We start from the raw sequence: 17,014 nt of genomic DNA, 5'->3' as shown, positions 1-17,014 counted from the left end.
TCAGTTTGACATTCTCTCTGTTTTACATTTTGTAGCCATTTAGAGGGACGTCGTAAGTCCTCAGTCAAACAGAGCTCGCTCATGAAGGGGATTATTGTTTAGCCAAGCAAATAATTAAGGACACTTTCACTGTTAAAGTGACTAATGGTCCTTAGGCACATCCACTGACCAATGAAAATGTTTAGTCACACCTCAGAGTTCTTACCCTGTTATGGTCAACCCTGTTGCTAGCCTTTAGCATGGAGTTGACGCCAATGCACAATAGCCTCTAGCAAGTACAGTTTTTTTTAGCATTTCATTATAAGGATAGTTTCAAAATAGATTTATTACTATACTAGATGAATACAGATGCATACCAAACAAGTTAGCTCGCCGACCAAGTGAAATTATCCACACACAAAATCAATAATGTGGATCAATTAAAAAATAAATAAATAAAACAATACGATTGAGAAATTTAGATGAATTATTGACTAACCAACAACAGATATGTGTGTTTTGTGTTGATGCGTGCATCTGTATTTATGATCTTTTGGCTTTGAGGGTGTTAGTGCAGGTTGAGGAGCTGACACGCAGGTGGAGATGAGAGTGGAAGGAGGCATTAAGAAGAAACACGCAGGTGGAGACAGGCAAAGAGGAAACAGGTGTGGAGATACAGCCCCAAGAAGACAGGAGAGGGAAACAGATGAGAGGTGAGAGAGGCGAAGTGAGAGAATAAAAGGAAAGAACGACGGAGGGTCAAGGAAAGAGTCGGGGAGAGGCAGTGCTGCAAAGATGTGAAGCAAACGAGAGACAGGGAGGCAGCGTGAAGCAGTCAGTATTTGTGAATTATTGATTAGTAGATCCTTTACAATATTGAACTGAGCTTGACCCGAAGAGAACAGCCATCAGTGGCGAGGAAGAGAGAGGGAGAGCGGTGGAGGGAGGGAGGGAGAGAAAGGGAGAAATTGCCTCACAAAAAGCTGCCTGAGAGCAGGTAGTATTTCCTCATACAGCAGGTGGTGTTTTCTGACAACAGGTTTTTATTTTGTTGCTCTGCTATTATGTATCCTTTGATGGACACCGCTTGTCTCAAGGTAGCTCAATAAAAAGTTTAATTCCGCTAATGCTGAGCACAGATTCACTGTAGAACACAACACTGGAGCAGAAGAAAGGTCGACTCATGGAGCTTTGCTGAGCGAGAACGGTTATTTTCTAGCGAGACGGCAGCTCTTTGTATTGATCACAATACAGTGTATCGATCCAAAGTGAAACGCAGCACTGAACTGTCACGGCTCTTCGATGTAGCTGTGCTCCCATTATATATCCCTTTTTTTCCATGCATCCTTTAGATAATCATGTACATGTAGGATATGATAGGTGCCGTATTAATCACACAATGAGACATCTGAGTGTGGTTCCACTCATGTTTGATCATGTTTGATTCATTCTAATCAGTAATTTGTGAGTGCGCCCAGACGAGCAGCTACTTTCCAAGAGCTTGTGAACACTGCAAACACCAGCTCGTGTTTTCTTCACACTCGGCACACACAGCTGTGACTTGAGTCAATAACATTTTGGAAACTTTTTAATTGGAGTCATTGAAGTGAACTGCAAATATTACTTTTCTGCTTGCTTAGTGTGATATGGAAGAACCTTTGGGTTTAAATATTTATTGTTTTGCCTTGTAGTTTGTCGAATCTTTGAAGTTCAATATCTTGGAACTGCATTCTCTGCAGAATAAATCTCATATTTTACAACCTCGTGATTTTTCTAGTGCTGCCAATTACCTTCTGTACGACGCATTTTGCAAGGCAGTCTTTTGACGTGAAGCAGCTGAACACAGCACAGTGTACATAATTCATAGGTGTGTTAATACATGCCATGCAAGTCAATAAAAACATGTATGGAGGAGGTAGGAGGAGCTCAATGAATATATATACCTGCATAAAGAGGAACTTCACGTGAAATTATTACACTTTGCATTTAGACTGACTGAGCCAGGTGGACATAAAAAAGTGGACAATGACTTTATATTTCAATATTACATGTCAAGTTACAGAGAGTAGTAAGTATAGAAATGTAACTTATAATGCCAGATGTGAAAACAAATAAATATAAAATTGTTTTATACGTTTGTTGCGCTAAGAAAAGAACTCTTTAAAAGAAGTTCAATCATGTGTAATCATAGTGTAATTTTACTCCTGTAAAATTAGTTGGATCAACTCTATTAAATCAAGTCATACCAACCATTGTAAACAAGTTCAATCAAGCCAAGTTGAGCAAACCTAAGTACATAAAGTTGGACCAACAGAATTGTTTAATGCTGAAAGAAAGCTATTTAATCATGAAGAAATACGTTGTTATTTTTTGAGTCTAGGGGTGCCCAAATGTTTTCCCTTTGATGTTGGGCCACGGACCAAAAGCAAAAAGTATTGTATTAAGATGCAAAATGGTACTATGACCCCAAGTTTCCTTTATTGACTGACTTCCTGCGCAAAGTGTCAGTGTTGGCCCGTCGTGCTCATATCATGAATAATAAAGAATAATTACAGATCCTACATATTTAAAAATCATTTACCTTTTAATAAAAACAGCATAAACAGTGATTCATATTAGATTTTTTCTTTTTTTTAAAATAATTCTCTAATTGTTTTCCACTTAAAACATCTTGCTGGCCAATTCAGATCTTATGGTGGGCGAACTTTGGCCTGCAGGTCCTGGTGTAATCGCATAAATCCTCACTGAATATTATGCTAATGTAGGTAATCTCTCCAGCGATACACGATTTATGTGCCAAAATGACGTTGTATGCAGCTCCTTGCAGTTAAAAAGTTAGTTAAGGCAAATTCTTTGGCCCCTTTCTCAGTAATGACGAAACAGCAGAGACTGAGGAGTATTTCATTGCTGACTCCCTCCGCACTTGTGGTTGTAGTTGACAGCCTGTGGAGCACATATTATATTTATATTATTCTTGGTAGAGAAAATTTAAAGCTGCTGTAAATTATATGTTTTTATTAAAATAAGTGTTAATAGCTCTATATTCCAACAGTAATCACTGTTGTAGTAAGTAAACAGTAAACAGTCACCCATCATCGCTCTCCTCACCCTGCTTATGCAGTAAAAGAGAAAAGAACATTTCTGGTATCCCTGCCCACTCCAACTCCAAAACTCCAAAAAGACATTTGTCTGTTTTTTTCTCATCTCATTACATTAGTACATGAGTAAAGTAGTAGAGAGTAACATTTCAGTGAGATACAGGGACTTATTTTAAGACATTTGAGACAACACATCTAATTTCATGAAATCTAACAAGCAAATAACAAAACAAAATCCCTTCTAATGATTTTTGAAGTTAATTTTTCTTAAGAAAGTAGAAAAGAGCACATTTGACCCCTTCACCTATATAACACTGGCTCAAAAACCCCATGTGTGTTAAGAGAAAACATAGTGATGATTTATTTATTTCAAGACAAAAAATAACGTGTGTACACCACCGACAGGGGCTGTGTTTTGCTTTGTTATTATCTGTAGATGGAGGAACACAGACATTAGTCATTCAGGATTGAATTATGGTAAATAGAGGGAATCTGCGGTGCATCAGTTCGTAAGGAGAGGAGGTGCGTCACTGCTGCCATCCCACTTGTGTAAAGATGAAATCAGTGTATTTCAGCATGAACATCTCATCGAGTGTGATTTGCATTTGCAGAAGCACTTCACGCTTGGTGCTCCAGTCGTCTCTGCTCTTTGTCTCCCTGCAGTGCTTTTATTCACCACATCCTCCTGAGGTGAATGACTTGGTGATTGAGCGCCTGGCTGACAGATTGCCTGACTTGCAGGCCAACCCGCTGACTGGCTGTCTGATGGCTTTCTGGCTGACTGGCTGTCTGACCGACTGATTAACTAGTGTTCCCGCCTTAATAGCAGGGAATCAATAGTGTGGTCCAACTCTGCACTCTCCAGAATGACAGAAGGGCTCACTGCTGAATTGAGGACAAGGTGCTGGATGAAAGCCAACTATTTGTCTGTGTGTGTACGTGTAAGATTGCAAGAACAGGAATGTGTGTGTGTGTGCTTGTATATGCTTTAACGCAGCTTCTGTACACTTAGTCTGAGCTGAACTCCTCAGGGAAGCCAAGAGGTAAAGCTAAGACTTTTAAGTACATTTGTTGGAAGTCACTCAGGAGGTCGTACACTATGAGAAAGCCAATTGACCGTTTTTAGCAGAGAAGGTAAGAAAGACCATTGTGATTACTTTAATGGATCATAAGTTCCGTTACTGTACCATACATAGTTAAAGCCATCAGCGGAGTCCACTATAACAAGTCCCTCCTGCTACAATGTCCCATTAGCAGCCCACGGCAGCAGGCAGTGTAAAGGTTGAAAATGTCAAACCCAGTGCTCATGCTGTTTCTGAAAGCAAAAATGATGGATTATCAGTGTATTTTATACAATGCAGTGATAAAAGGCTGTAAAGGCAATGACCTTCAAGGAACAGTTCACCCAAAAATTTAAATTCAGTCATTATCTGCTCACCCCCATGCTGATGGAAAGTCAGGTGAAGTTTCGTAGTCCACAAAACATTTCTGGAGCTTCGCAGCAAAACAGCGTTGCAGCATTCTCCTAAACACCTGAAGTAGATGGGGACTAGAAATAACTACTAGAAAAAATTCTCGCAATTCTCCGTAAGCCTTGTGATTCCAGATTTATTTTAGAAGACATTTTACATCCTCTATGTGCAGTCGAGCTAGTGCACCCACTTCAGACAGGTTGTACACTAATGCTTTCTTTGCTCAGCAGCTACAGTGAAGATTTCGGCTTTAAAAAGGGTATAAATAACGTCTCTTCAGATTAATTTGGGATCTCAGGGCTTAGAGACTTGGATTACACCAGACGAGCTGCATGGAGTCATTTTAATGTTTTTCAGTTCATTTCCGTTTTAAAGAGGTCATATTATGCAAATTTTTAGGTTCATACTTTTATTTGGTGGTCCTAGTAGAATAGGTTTACATACTTAAATTTGAAACTTCAAAAAACACATTAATTTTCTCATATGGTGCATTGCTGCAGCATCCCTTTACACACTGTGTCTTGAACGCTCCGTTTTAGCGACAGAGTGAGACATCTCGCCTCTGTTGAATCTTTGGTGAGAGCTGCACATGCGCATTACTTAACGGGCAGGATGTAAAATAATGCTGCTACAGCAGTAGCAGACTCAAAACCAGGCGTTTCAGGCGGTGCAGGAGCAGTGTTTTCTGTGGGACTTTAACAAAGCTGCAGTTTGGAAGGGGAAGCTGTGTGCTAGGTGTGTTCTCATGTCAGGACTGTTTTTGCTCCGTAACTGCAAATCTCCATCGGAGGTGTTTCCTCATTAGTATGCAGATATTAAAATCATACTCTCAAACCCCTCCTCTCCACGCCACAGCAGTTGTAGAAAGTTGAAACTGCAAACCAGTGACACTGAAAAAATACTGACATTGTAAAAATCCTGTCACTGGAAAAAAAAAAAATTCAGTGCCAAATGTTTGTTTCAGGGCCAATACAACTTTTTCAAGGACAAATGTTCAGTGCCAGTGTTTTCTTCGATGACAAATTTTATTTTCGATGCCAAAATTCACTGTCTCTGCTTTGGTGCCATAAAAATACACATATATCTGGTACAGTGGCAACATTGTCAACCATGTCACACAGAAAGTAAACCAAAACAGTGAGTGAAAAGACACAAAAGGCTCCACAGTGCTGAGTTGGTGATAAATCTCTATGAGTTTGTCACTATGAGCAAACCCTTTCAAATTACATTCATTTAATTCAGCGTTATTCTTAAAACATTCATTAGAACAGCTTTAATGTGTCTCGTTATGCTGGCACATAAGCAGAACTTGCAAGTTACAATACATTAATCTGTTGGAAAGCTCAGCATTCTCATAATGACCAGTATTTCCTGCAGCAGGGACAGCCCTCCTCTGCTAAATTAATGACCACTTCCTTTGTCATATCAAATTTATACACCCCTTATGAAATAAAACAGAAGTCTAGAAGTCTTCAGGGTGAACTGGCTACTGCACATTTAATGAATCAGGGTTTTGTGACTCAGTAAGAAAATTGATCTCAAAAGGTGTCAGACTGTCAGGATCTGTCAGACGTAGCTCAGCAGATGAGTGATTGATTGATGAGGAGGCGTCACAGTTACCACGTCCATACATTTTCTGGTCCTTGTGACTGTGTGACTATGTGACATGCTCCCAAAAACTTGAAATTGTTTGGAGACTTTGTAATGGAGGTTCTATCTGTCCCGTCAAGATGGACTTGTAATTCTTTTCCCAGAGAACTGATACAAACAAATGCAAACATATCATCTGAGAGTGAACAGCACTGAACCTGACATTACAGACTATAAACGATTTACCTAACCAAACCTCAAGACTTGAAATCAGACCAAGTGTAAACCCGCTGTGATTTCACCTATTGGTTTGTGGGCGACTGTTTTGAAGCCTTAAAATTGGAATTTGTTGCCATCTTCTTTTTTTGGAGCCAAAAGTGAACATATTTGGATGAGAGGGTGGAGCTGGGGAGGATACTGATCAGATCTGACTGATAACCCAAGGATATGTCCATTTAGTGACTTGTCAATCACAAGGTAGCCACGCCCTAAAGCATACCCTGCTTTATCGTATGTTTTACTCTAAATGGATCCACAATTTACAAAATGACCACCATGCTGTATTGAAGAAGACTTGAAACTAGCAATTGAGACCATAATCTCACTAGGAAACTGTTCAAGTGAGAAGTAGGCTCATTTTCTCATAAGCTTACATACAAGACTTCTTTTTTTAAACAAGTGGAGTCACCTGCCATTAGACTGCATACAAACTGCAGGTTTAAGGCACTTCCACTTTGGCTTCACATCTCGAACCCAATAGTTTTATCTATATTTTATACGTTCAATGGATCAGACCGAGGGGCAACCGCCGGGGCTGAAAAATTAAACCAACGCAGAAGTCCCAAAAACTGCAGTCTCTCTAGTAGCCACTTGAGGCTGGCTCCAAAAGCGATTCAGTCCCCATGAGAGCCCATGTTTATAGCTAGGTGCAAAATCGGTTTTGGTATCCATGCCTAATTTCCCGGCTCATGACAACTGTGCAGCAGTACATTTTTATATAACTCACTTGTTTGAATTAAATCAAGGCTCAACGCCACTTTGATTGAAAGCTAGCCGCCAGCTGTCTGTTTGGCTTCAGCTCAGCTTACTCCAGTCACTGATCTTCACTGCTCTGCTGTGTTTGTGGTGTTGGTGCCTTTTGGAGAATTGTTTTATGCAAATGTCAGATGAATAAAAGGTCTTGTTGTTAATTATACTAACAGTCTGGAGTGGAGGGACAGATGCTGGTGTTTTGTATGAACAAACAACCCAGGTTGCGTTGTGTTGCGGTTGTTGTTGCTATCTTGCCACTAATGTGCAGTAAAGTATTCTGACTTTTTGGGGCAATAAACCTGCGGTTAAACTCATGCGAGTAACTCAAATAAACATCAATGATCCCGCAATCAAACTCAAGCGAATGCTGAAAGTTTAAACATGCTATTCTTTCTTTATGAACACTGATAGCTTGTTAGACTTAGCTTAGCAAGCTTGGTAGCTTACAGCTTGGTGGGCTTGTTTAACTGACGAGGCTTGCTTCAGCACCACACACACTCTACCTCTTCTCCCATTTTGATGAGCCATCGGCGAAGGCGGTTGCTGCTAAGATGGAGTCGGCTGGTACCACCCACTTTGGGCTTCATTCTGGCTCTTCAGAAGCCTATGGGTGACGTAACGGTGGTTCTGTCTACTAGTTTACAGTAATGGATGAGTACTACATAAATTCAGTGTTTTTGCCACTGGGGGACAGTTGCACAAGCAGTAAAGATTGTGTTTTACATTAGAAACTCCATTAGTTAATGTGAAGCCTATTGTCTCCTGATGCAGACGAGGAAGACGTAAAATAAAAAGAGGCAAATAAAGAGAAGCAATCATCCAAAAATATGCAACAGACCACAATACTATCAATATTCAGGCATAATAAACCAGCAATCTCAGTCGCTGAAAGCTTCATTAGGTCAACTTTTTTCATTACTTGTTAGAGCGCTTCTCTCATCCTGCTTTAAAAAAAGATCATTTACCTGCTGATTGGATTTTCAGAGGCATCATATTCCACCTGCCTCACACAAAAGTGCTCTTAATAAAAACCTGAACTTTATAAAAGGGATTCAACTGGTCGATCATTAAAAATCAAATAGGATTTTGCTCTGTTCCTAACACAGCGTGGTGCAGCGTTTCACTCATTAGCCTGGGATCAATTTCAACAGAGGCTAACCATTGAAAATCCAATATGTGAGTCCAACATAGATGGGATTGCACACCTACTCTCTCTTGAGTGTTTGTGTGAGCTAGTGTACACGTGTGTGCGTGTTCTGTATGTGTGGGTGTGACACCAGAATGTGGACAGTTTGTTCCGTCAAGTTATCACACCTACACATGCCGGCCAGCCGATGTGTGGACGGACTGCTCTGTGCAGAGGCAGCTGTGCACACAGACAAGCGAGCCTCAAGGAGAACGTGACTATTTTGTTGTTGTACACAGGTCCGCTTTTTTTTTTTTTTTTGTATTTGTAGTGTAATCAAGCGTCAGAATGTAGAGTTAGCAGCAAGATTCAGAAACGTTCATACACCGCGTTACACTCAGTTCTGCTCCCAGGCCTCTACTGATGGTCGTTCCTCTGTACATGTGTGTGTGCGTGCGTGCGTGCGTGCGTGCGTGCGTGTGTGTGTGTGTGCGTGCTTTTGTTATTGTGGAAGATGTACGGCATATTGATTTAAAGCAAAGCAGCCTTCCTAAAGTAGGCAGCCAGTGTGACACAAATGGGTTCAGTCTCCTCTCTGCCGGGGCTCAGGCTCATTAAAACATATTACTGTTCTTGCCATATAACTAAGGACCTACTTTGGGTGCTAGCCTATTGTTCAAGAAAGTAAGACATACACACACACACACACACACACACACACACACACACACACAGATACACACACAGAGGAGGTAGGGGGCCAGGGGCTCGTATTAAATGACAATAAAGCAAGCCTTTTATTCAAAGTGACGTTGTTTGGAAGAAATACGGTGTGCACACACACACGGATACCACAGACACACACATGCACACACATACTTTGCATTCCCACAACATCTCCCTCTGTCTGTTTCAATTCAGTTCACTTCAGTGTGCTTTATTGGCACAAATAACGAATCTGCACTTATGCCAAAACATCTAGATAACAATGATTAAAATAATACAGTGCATAGCAAACATCCAACGCTTATTGAATCCAAGTGTTCGATGAAATAATTCGGGCAGAATGGATTAAAACAAGAGGAATGTTAGCTTGATTGTAAATTTAGAAAGACAAGATGTTTGTTTGGTCGAGTTTATTTAACTCACGAAAAGGAAGACAATAAATCACATATTCACTACAAAAATGTTAAATATGAGACAATAATCTCAGACAATCTATTGTGGCCCTTGAAAGATGCAGAAGGACAAAAACCAAAACAATATAGACTCATTTCATGGCAACAGTAACACATACATAAATTTCGCTACATTTGTTTTTTTAACCGTCAGTTTTTTAGCTTTGTTGCTGGAACACATTTAAACGCCAACGATAAAAAAGCATTCATCACTATTGGAGTGGAAAGTGCAGGTTTTTGCATTTAGAGCAGCGGACTTTGAGATGATAACTGCCCACGGCATCCTTTGAGCATCCAACATGACCAGCTGGACCGTCTCAGGGAGGAAGTGGACTCTGTGTTTACGTAATTGATGCATGGTGCTCACACACAGTCAAAGTGGATGGACAGTGTTTACCTGATCGAACTTTTAATGTGCAGCTGCCGACCAATTTAATCATTTTCATCTTGTTGCTGCCGTACATTCACCCTGACACAACTTTAATAAATACTCTACAGAATTACAGATACAAACTCTTATTTTGTTATTCAACCCTGTTGTATCCTGAGAAATACATCACCTCAAACGTTGATCAGGGCTGTTATTAACAATTATTGTCATTGTCAATTAATCAAAGCATTGTTTTCTAAACTAATTGATTAATCATAGTATATAAAATGTCAGAAAATACATAAAAATGGACATTATATTTTCTCTGAGCCCGTGTTGATGTCCTCAAATTGCTAGTATTACCTGACCTGTGGTCCAGTGATAGTGAAGTAAGAATGAAGTAAAGAAAAGCGGCAAATCCTAACATTTGAGAAGCTGCAACCAGTTTGACATTTTTGCTTGAAACACTTGTTGCTTAATTTAGATTGATTATTTAATTAGAAGACTAATTGTTAAATAGACCAATACAGTAATACATATAATAAGATACATTCAAATTACAACGAGGATGTGACATTTATAGCTTCAAGTTCCTGATAAGCATTTGATTCAACCTTTTTAAAATTGTGGCGGTTACATATTACTTTCATGTGAAAAGCACAGAAGGTAACATAGTTCAATTCCCGGCAGCACAGCACAGAATCTTAAAGACACATTAATCTATATTGTTTTATTCACAATAGATCACACGTAAAGGGGTTTGCGCGACTCTGCAGTTCCCTTTAACCTACTTTTTAAGAACCTTCCTCAAAGGATGCATGACACTGCTGGCCTGAATAAATCCTGTTTTCTACCCGTGGCGTCTCTTTGTTGGTGACCTGATGACTGAGGGGCTTACTCACAGTAGGACCTTGAACGTATTCATTGCTGCAGCGTGGACTCTGTCCACTGTATTAAACCGGGTCTAATTTGTGATTACAGGCTGTGAAATTTCAAACACAAGGTCAAATATATACTGACCATGTCTGGCAGATGATACACCCATGCAGCTTTGCTGTAAAGTGGCTCATAATATTTACAGCGTACCTCCAGCAGCTGGAGGGATGTACACTGTAAAAGATCCAGAGACTCAAACTTTACTTAAAAAAGTTATTGGTTGTTAAACCACACAGAATACTGACCGGCTGGTGTCTGTTCAGATTGTAGGTGTAGTGCACTGTTCCTCCAATCTTGTGTGGCTGTAATTGGACATAAACTGATATATAATTGATATTTTTTATGTATGCCTATAATTTGTGTTGAGGTTAGGTTCTGTAGTCAAAAGTGTTTTAATTGCACTGAGGTTTTTCAGGTCCCCAAGGTCTAAAACTGTTTGTGTGGGCCTGCAGGAGATTCATAATGACAAGTGTTCTCTGTTGAATACTACTCAAACAGAAATTCTCTCTACAGTGTATTGCTTTAACACCAGGCTGAAACTACTTGTCTCAGTAAAAGCACATGTCCTGAGGCAGTGAGGGCCCTTAACTCCTTATCATCAGTTCAGTCCATGAATTCAACCTCCCTGTGTCCCCCAGCGGATTTCTCCATGCACTAGACACTTGTGTTTTAGTAACTCTGCCTGAGTACTGTATGAATATGTTTATGCTGTTCATGTATTCAGCTGCCTTGCTAAATTACATTTGATAAGCTTATGTTGATCGGTATTTGCATTGTATTGTTTTTGTGTATTTGTGTGGTTCTGTTTAGTCTACCTAAAGCACACACTAGGACAAAATCCACTTAATCAATCAATGAATCAATCAATCTTTATTTGTATAGCGGCAATTCACAACGAAAGTCATCTTATGACACTTTCCTAAGTGAGCAGGTCTAGACCATACTCCTTGATTCATTTACTTACAGAGACCCAACATTTGCCCTATGAGCAAGCACTTGGCGACAGCGGCGAGAAAAAGCTGCCTTTTAACAGGCAGAAACCTCGAGCAGAACCGGACTCAATGGTGGGTGGCCATCTGCCTGGACTGGTTGGATTGAGTAATGTTTCATTAAAATGGTTATAAATTATTGAATGTTGAATCTTTAGCTTTGTTCTACTGACTTCTTCTGGTTAAGTCAGAGCTCAGTCAGCTGAAAGTCAAAAGGGCAGGCTCACCTTAAAAACTTACTTGGAAAGTCATTGGACAAACCATCTGTCTGTCAGTCTACCTGGGCTTACTTGAACCAATCAGATCAACAGTAGGAGAGCGACTTAGTAAATCAAAGTCTTACCGAAACCAGTCGAGCGAAGAGCGAAAACATCTTCTCCGCTGATAAAAGCTGTCAGTGTCGTTCTTTGCTCTTCTTTCAAATGAAATAATCTCTCCAGTTCCGATATATTTTGGATGCTATTGCAACATCTACTGTATGCCAACCTCTTGCAGAGTCGCCATCGTTGTTTTCAAACGACCAGGTGCTTCTGTAGGTGGTCGTCGCACCAAAGCCAAACGCATAGTTTGAAGCCCGTGAGCTCATGTGATCAACTGACCTCGCGAATCCATTGACCTTGCAAGGTAATTAATTAAAAACTGCAAACAAGATTGCAGAATTTTCTGTCCTCAAGGTATAAAATTGTAAGAACGGTCTTACAATGTCATACAAGTGTCTGAAAATAATGGATTTGGCACCAAAACATGGCACTAAGTAGTGCTGCATTCTTCGCTTGTCTCATCCATTATTTTTTTCTTCAACAGCCTCACCTTGTTGTACATTATTGCTTTTATTCTGTAAATCCCACTCACCTCCTCTCTCTCTCTGTGTCCCCTCAGGGTGGCTCCATCCAGAACATCGAGTCTCAGAATTGTCTGGAGCTGGTGGAGAGCAAACAGTCAGAGTTCACTTTCCAGCTGGCCATTCAGGAGTGCACCGATCAGAAATGGACCATCACTAACATACTGACCGTCCTGCCACAGTGAACACACTGGCACCAGTCACATAGTCACCTTTGTTGCGATGGACTAACCTAGTAAGCGAGGAGCTTCCAGTGAGAATCTTGCGGCTTCACCTGAAAAACCAAACTGACCGAGACCCGAGACCCGAGACCGACCTTCGCAGAGTTCTGGTTCACGTAAAAACAATTAGAGTCCAGTTAGGAATGGACTAACATGCTGACCTAAGCAGCGAACTAAGTGTCCAAAAAATGAGCTTGGATACCGGACCTATTTTTAACGAGAATCTGCACAGGAAGAGGTGTGCTTCAATCAGACACGGACCATCAGTAACCTAATAACCATTTTATACCAATGACCTGAGAGAAGAGACACTCACAGATGGTGCCGGGGCTCTTAAAACTTCCCACTCTGCAATCGAAATGAGAAATATAGTCGCTTGTTCCAGGGGGCAGACTCATGAAATCATATAAGCACTCTGGTTATTGCAGAAGCCAGCCTGTGATGTATTTTGGGTCCCCATCCACAGTTTAAGATAGGGCCCGCACTCCCTCAGTCTCATTGCACAATCACCATAACAAATTGAGTGAGCATGGATTCAATATGTTTGTGGGCAGAGGGTGCGATGCAAGGTGTGTGGCTGCACTCATTCCAGAAAAATCAAGCAATTGTGCAACGCAAACTGGCTGATCTATTGCACAAATTATGTGGAGGAGACAGCTTTTGATTTATTACCGTTACACATTTCTTGACTCAGTGTAGGCAGGACGGGTGCTGGAGATTCCCTCAGTTTCACAAAGATGAGAAAGAAAGTGCAATGAGAATATCCAGCGAGGATTTAAACTGGTATTGTGATAGAAACCTTAACTGTCTAAGTTTCAGAGCGTGCTTTGGAATTTATTCGAGCTGTCGATCATGGTGGCAGGCGCTATATTTATGAGTTCAGGCGCAAGAACATGAGGTTCATCCAGAAAAGATGATTTAAGACCTCCTAGTTCCTCTAACACCAGCAAGTAACTCGACTCTGGCTCACGCAGCATGAGGCTCCAGGCAGACAGAATCTGGGGTTGTGGGAGTCATTCCACTGCACAAAAACGTAATGTGTGACTTAATGTTTTCCCTTTTTGAATGACTAACAGACTACCGCCCCCTGGTGGTATGGAGAGTAATCTCCTTATCTGCAGGTGCTGAACGTACGAGCTAGTTGGTTGTCGACAGTCGTCTTTGCGGTATGGTCAAGTACAGCTTTTTGGTTGAGACGCAGGCGACACAAGTTCGTTGATTTTGGTTTGGTGTGTCTAGGGCCTTACCTGATTGGCCACCACAATGTTACTTGGGTTGTGTTTCCAAAGTTGATTCTGTTTCAACTTTTTCGCCACAGCCAGCTGCTTTTTTTTTTGTTTGTTTTCATATTTCAATTTCATATTTTGGCACCTCCTCTGGTCCGCAATGCCACAGCCCAACACGCACACACACAACACTACCATCACTCAAATCAATGGGAGGACAGGCGTTTTCACCCGCAACACCCGATTCTGTCTGAATGAGGCCTTAGTGATGTTGAAAATGTCGGGGTTGGAGAAGATGAAGCACACCTCAAGAATCCCACCCTTGATCTCAGAGCAGAGGATCAGTGATGTGAAAGCTCCAACATCAAATCGATATGACAAATATGAATACTCAGTCCACATTAGTGTTTCTAATTATTGTGTCTAATTTAAACCGTCTATGTTAAATGTTTTATGTTGACTTCACCAAACAATACACATTTAAATCTGACCTGCCATAACAGATATAATAAAGCTGACACTTACACACAGTCTGTATACACCCACACAGCACTGAGAGGATGTCTAAACAGGCAAAATAATCGAAAAAGCCTGTGTGGGTGTAAGATGGATGTGCAGGAGCTTTAACAGTGCGAAAACTCAAGGTCAGATATTTACTGTCCTATTTCAGGGGTCTCTGCCTTCACAGTCCTCCTTTTGAATTTCAAGACCAGAGGCTAACTGCTTCCATAAATTCAGCCAAGAAGAAGTTTATGTTACCTTGATGATCCACGACCCCTCGATAATGGTCACGTCACTTGTGACGTCGTGTCTATGTGGAAGTAGAAGCTATGAAAAAGGCCGTTCCAAAGTGAGGCATAAACACTGCTGTCTGTCCCTGTCAGCAGCCTGAACATGCTGTTACATGTAGGATGTACCAATCAGATGCACACATTATGATGGAGAAATGGAAGTTAAATGGATATATTAACCAATAACTGGGCATACTTTTTTCCATTAAATGTAAAGACTATTTCTGGTTTATTACAGCTCAGGTCTTATTTTTGTAGCTTTAACCATTGTTTCTATCAGTGATAGTAATGGCAACAAGCAGGTTAGTCAGACTGATTTGAAAATAAAACAAAGGCAAACTGAAAATGACTGCTCAACCTGTGGGGTTTATCTAGAGAGGACTCTCCCTGTGTCCAGAAAGTCAGCACAAGGTTAGCCAGCTCAGCCAGCCAAAACCTTTTTGGTGTATATATTGTACAAATATATGTCTGGTTCACTCAAAAAAATTTGCCTAAAGCACCGACTTACAGTATTTAAATTACATGAAACTTTCCATATAATTTTATTACATACATTAAGTTTAAAGGGGCTCTATGTAAGAATTTTTGTTAGAAACATTTTTTTTAAAAAAACAGCTAAAATTATCAACAGAAAGTGAAGAAATGACAATTTTGACATAATTTCTATGAATTGTGTTCCAGAGATATCTGCTGAAGCTAACATGCTAACCCGCTCTAGCTCCTGTGCTACCGGTTCAAACAAAAACACTCACCTGGTCCCTCACCTCCCAGTTTGCTAGTTGCACGGCTAACAGGGCTAACTAGCTGATGGCAGCTGCAGTTAGCTGCAGTTAGCTGCAGTTAGCGGTGACTCCGGTGATATGCAGCCACCTCTTTCTTTTGAATATGAATTTGACTGGTGGCCAATTCTTACATATTGCACCTTTTAATGTAAAGTTTCACAGTTCATGCAAAGTGTTTCTATCATGTTGAGTCAGTTTGAATAAATAACATGACTTAGTCTGATTAAATTAATGTAGACTTATAAACTTTATGTGTTTATTCAATTATTACAGATAAAATTAAGGGGAACATCTTTTTCAGGTGTTTATTATTTTAGTATTATACCTAAAAGTAAATCAAACATCTAGTTGTTTAATTTATACACATTGACTCAACATGACATTTTATATGACCCTTTGTATTGAACTTATTAGGCAAATTATTTTTGGGGTGTTGTGAACATCTGTCACAGTTTACAGATCGACCTCCTGGTTCAAATATGACCTATGATACTAACTGGAGTTATGGAGGCACCACTTTTCCTGTTCAGTGAGAAATAACTACTGACATATCAGGTACACTCACTTTTAGTTTCTCCTAAATTTCAGTGGTTTCACTCCACTCCAGTCATATTTCTTTGAACTTACCAATTACTTAAGTGGGTAAAATGTTAGCTTAAATGAAAAAAATATATATATATATGAAGGACAGCCAGCTCTGGTGAAGAAATCCCAGTGACAATGTGATGAATCCTCTATCATGGTGGAGGGGCAGGTAGACAGCCTTCAGTCATCCCATCTTCTTTGGACGCAGACCCTGACATGGCCCCAGCTCGTCTGTCAGCTTTTTTGCAAAAACGCAAGACTCAAGGCAGGCAGAGAGTAGAAACGAAAAGCGAGCTTTAATAAAGTTAAGCTGAACCCAAACAAAAACTGGCAGGCTACAAATACTGAGTAAACAGGCAGAAGCAAATCCAAGACCTGAGGAAATACAAAAATGCAAAACCTAAGCTGAGTACAAACCAATAAAGCACAGGGAGCACATGTAGTAAACACAGGTGAGACACAGACAAAGAGACAAACTGAAAGAGGGAAACACACTGACTGAATACACAGGGACTGATAAACAGGACCAGGTTTGAAACTAATGAGGGCAATAAGACAGGAAGTGACACAAAACAGGACACAGTACGACAGACTCTTTCAACATAAAACTAAAATCCAAAACCATAGCAAAACATCTTTTGTGGTCAGGTCCAGCCTCTGTGTGGGCTGTTAAAAGGCATGCTGGGAAATGTGGGACTGAATTGAGCAGAAGTAGAATCAGATGATGAGTAAGGTATAGGGAATGGATTAAATCACACAGATGGATGGTACCTCTAACAGGAAAAACACTGGTGTGTT

At 40.5% G+C, this 17,014-nt stretch overlaps 1 protein-coding gene across 1 annotated transcript in view; it reads left to right on the top strand.

Annotated features, from left to right (window-relative positions):
* The window catches only part of galnt18a (UDP-N-acetyl-alpha-D-galactosamine:polypeptide N-acetylgalactosaminyltransferase 18a), a 173,507-nt gene extending 160,711 nt beyond the window's left edge, over positions 1-12,796 (top strand). Inside the window, exon 11 of the mRNA XM_073472461.1 lies at positions 12,650-12,796. Within this exon, the coding sequence (XP_073328562.1) occupies positions 12,650-12,796 (147 nt within the window). The remainder of the gene's footprint in view (positions 1-12,649) is intronic.
* Positions 12,797-17,014: the final 4,218 nt, after the last annotated feature.

Source organism: Pagrus major, chromosome 8 (genome assembly GCF_040436345.1).
Source record: "Pagrus major chromosome 8, Pma_NU_1.0".
Taxonomy (NCBI): domain Eukaryota; kingdom Metazoa; phylum Chordata; class Actinopteri; order Spariformes; family Sparidae; genus Pagrus; species Pagrus major.
Note: the sequence above shows the minus strand (reverse complement) of the source record. Positions and strands in the feature narration are given on the sequence as shown.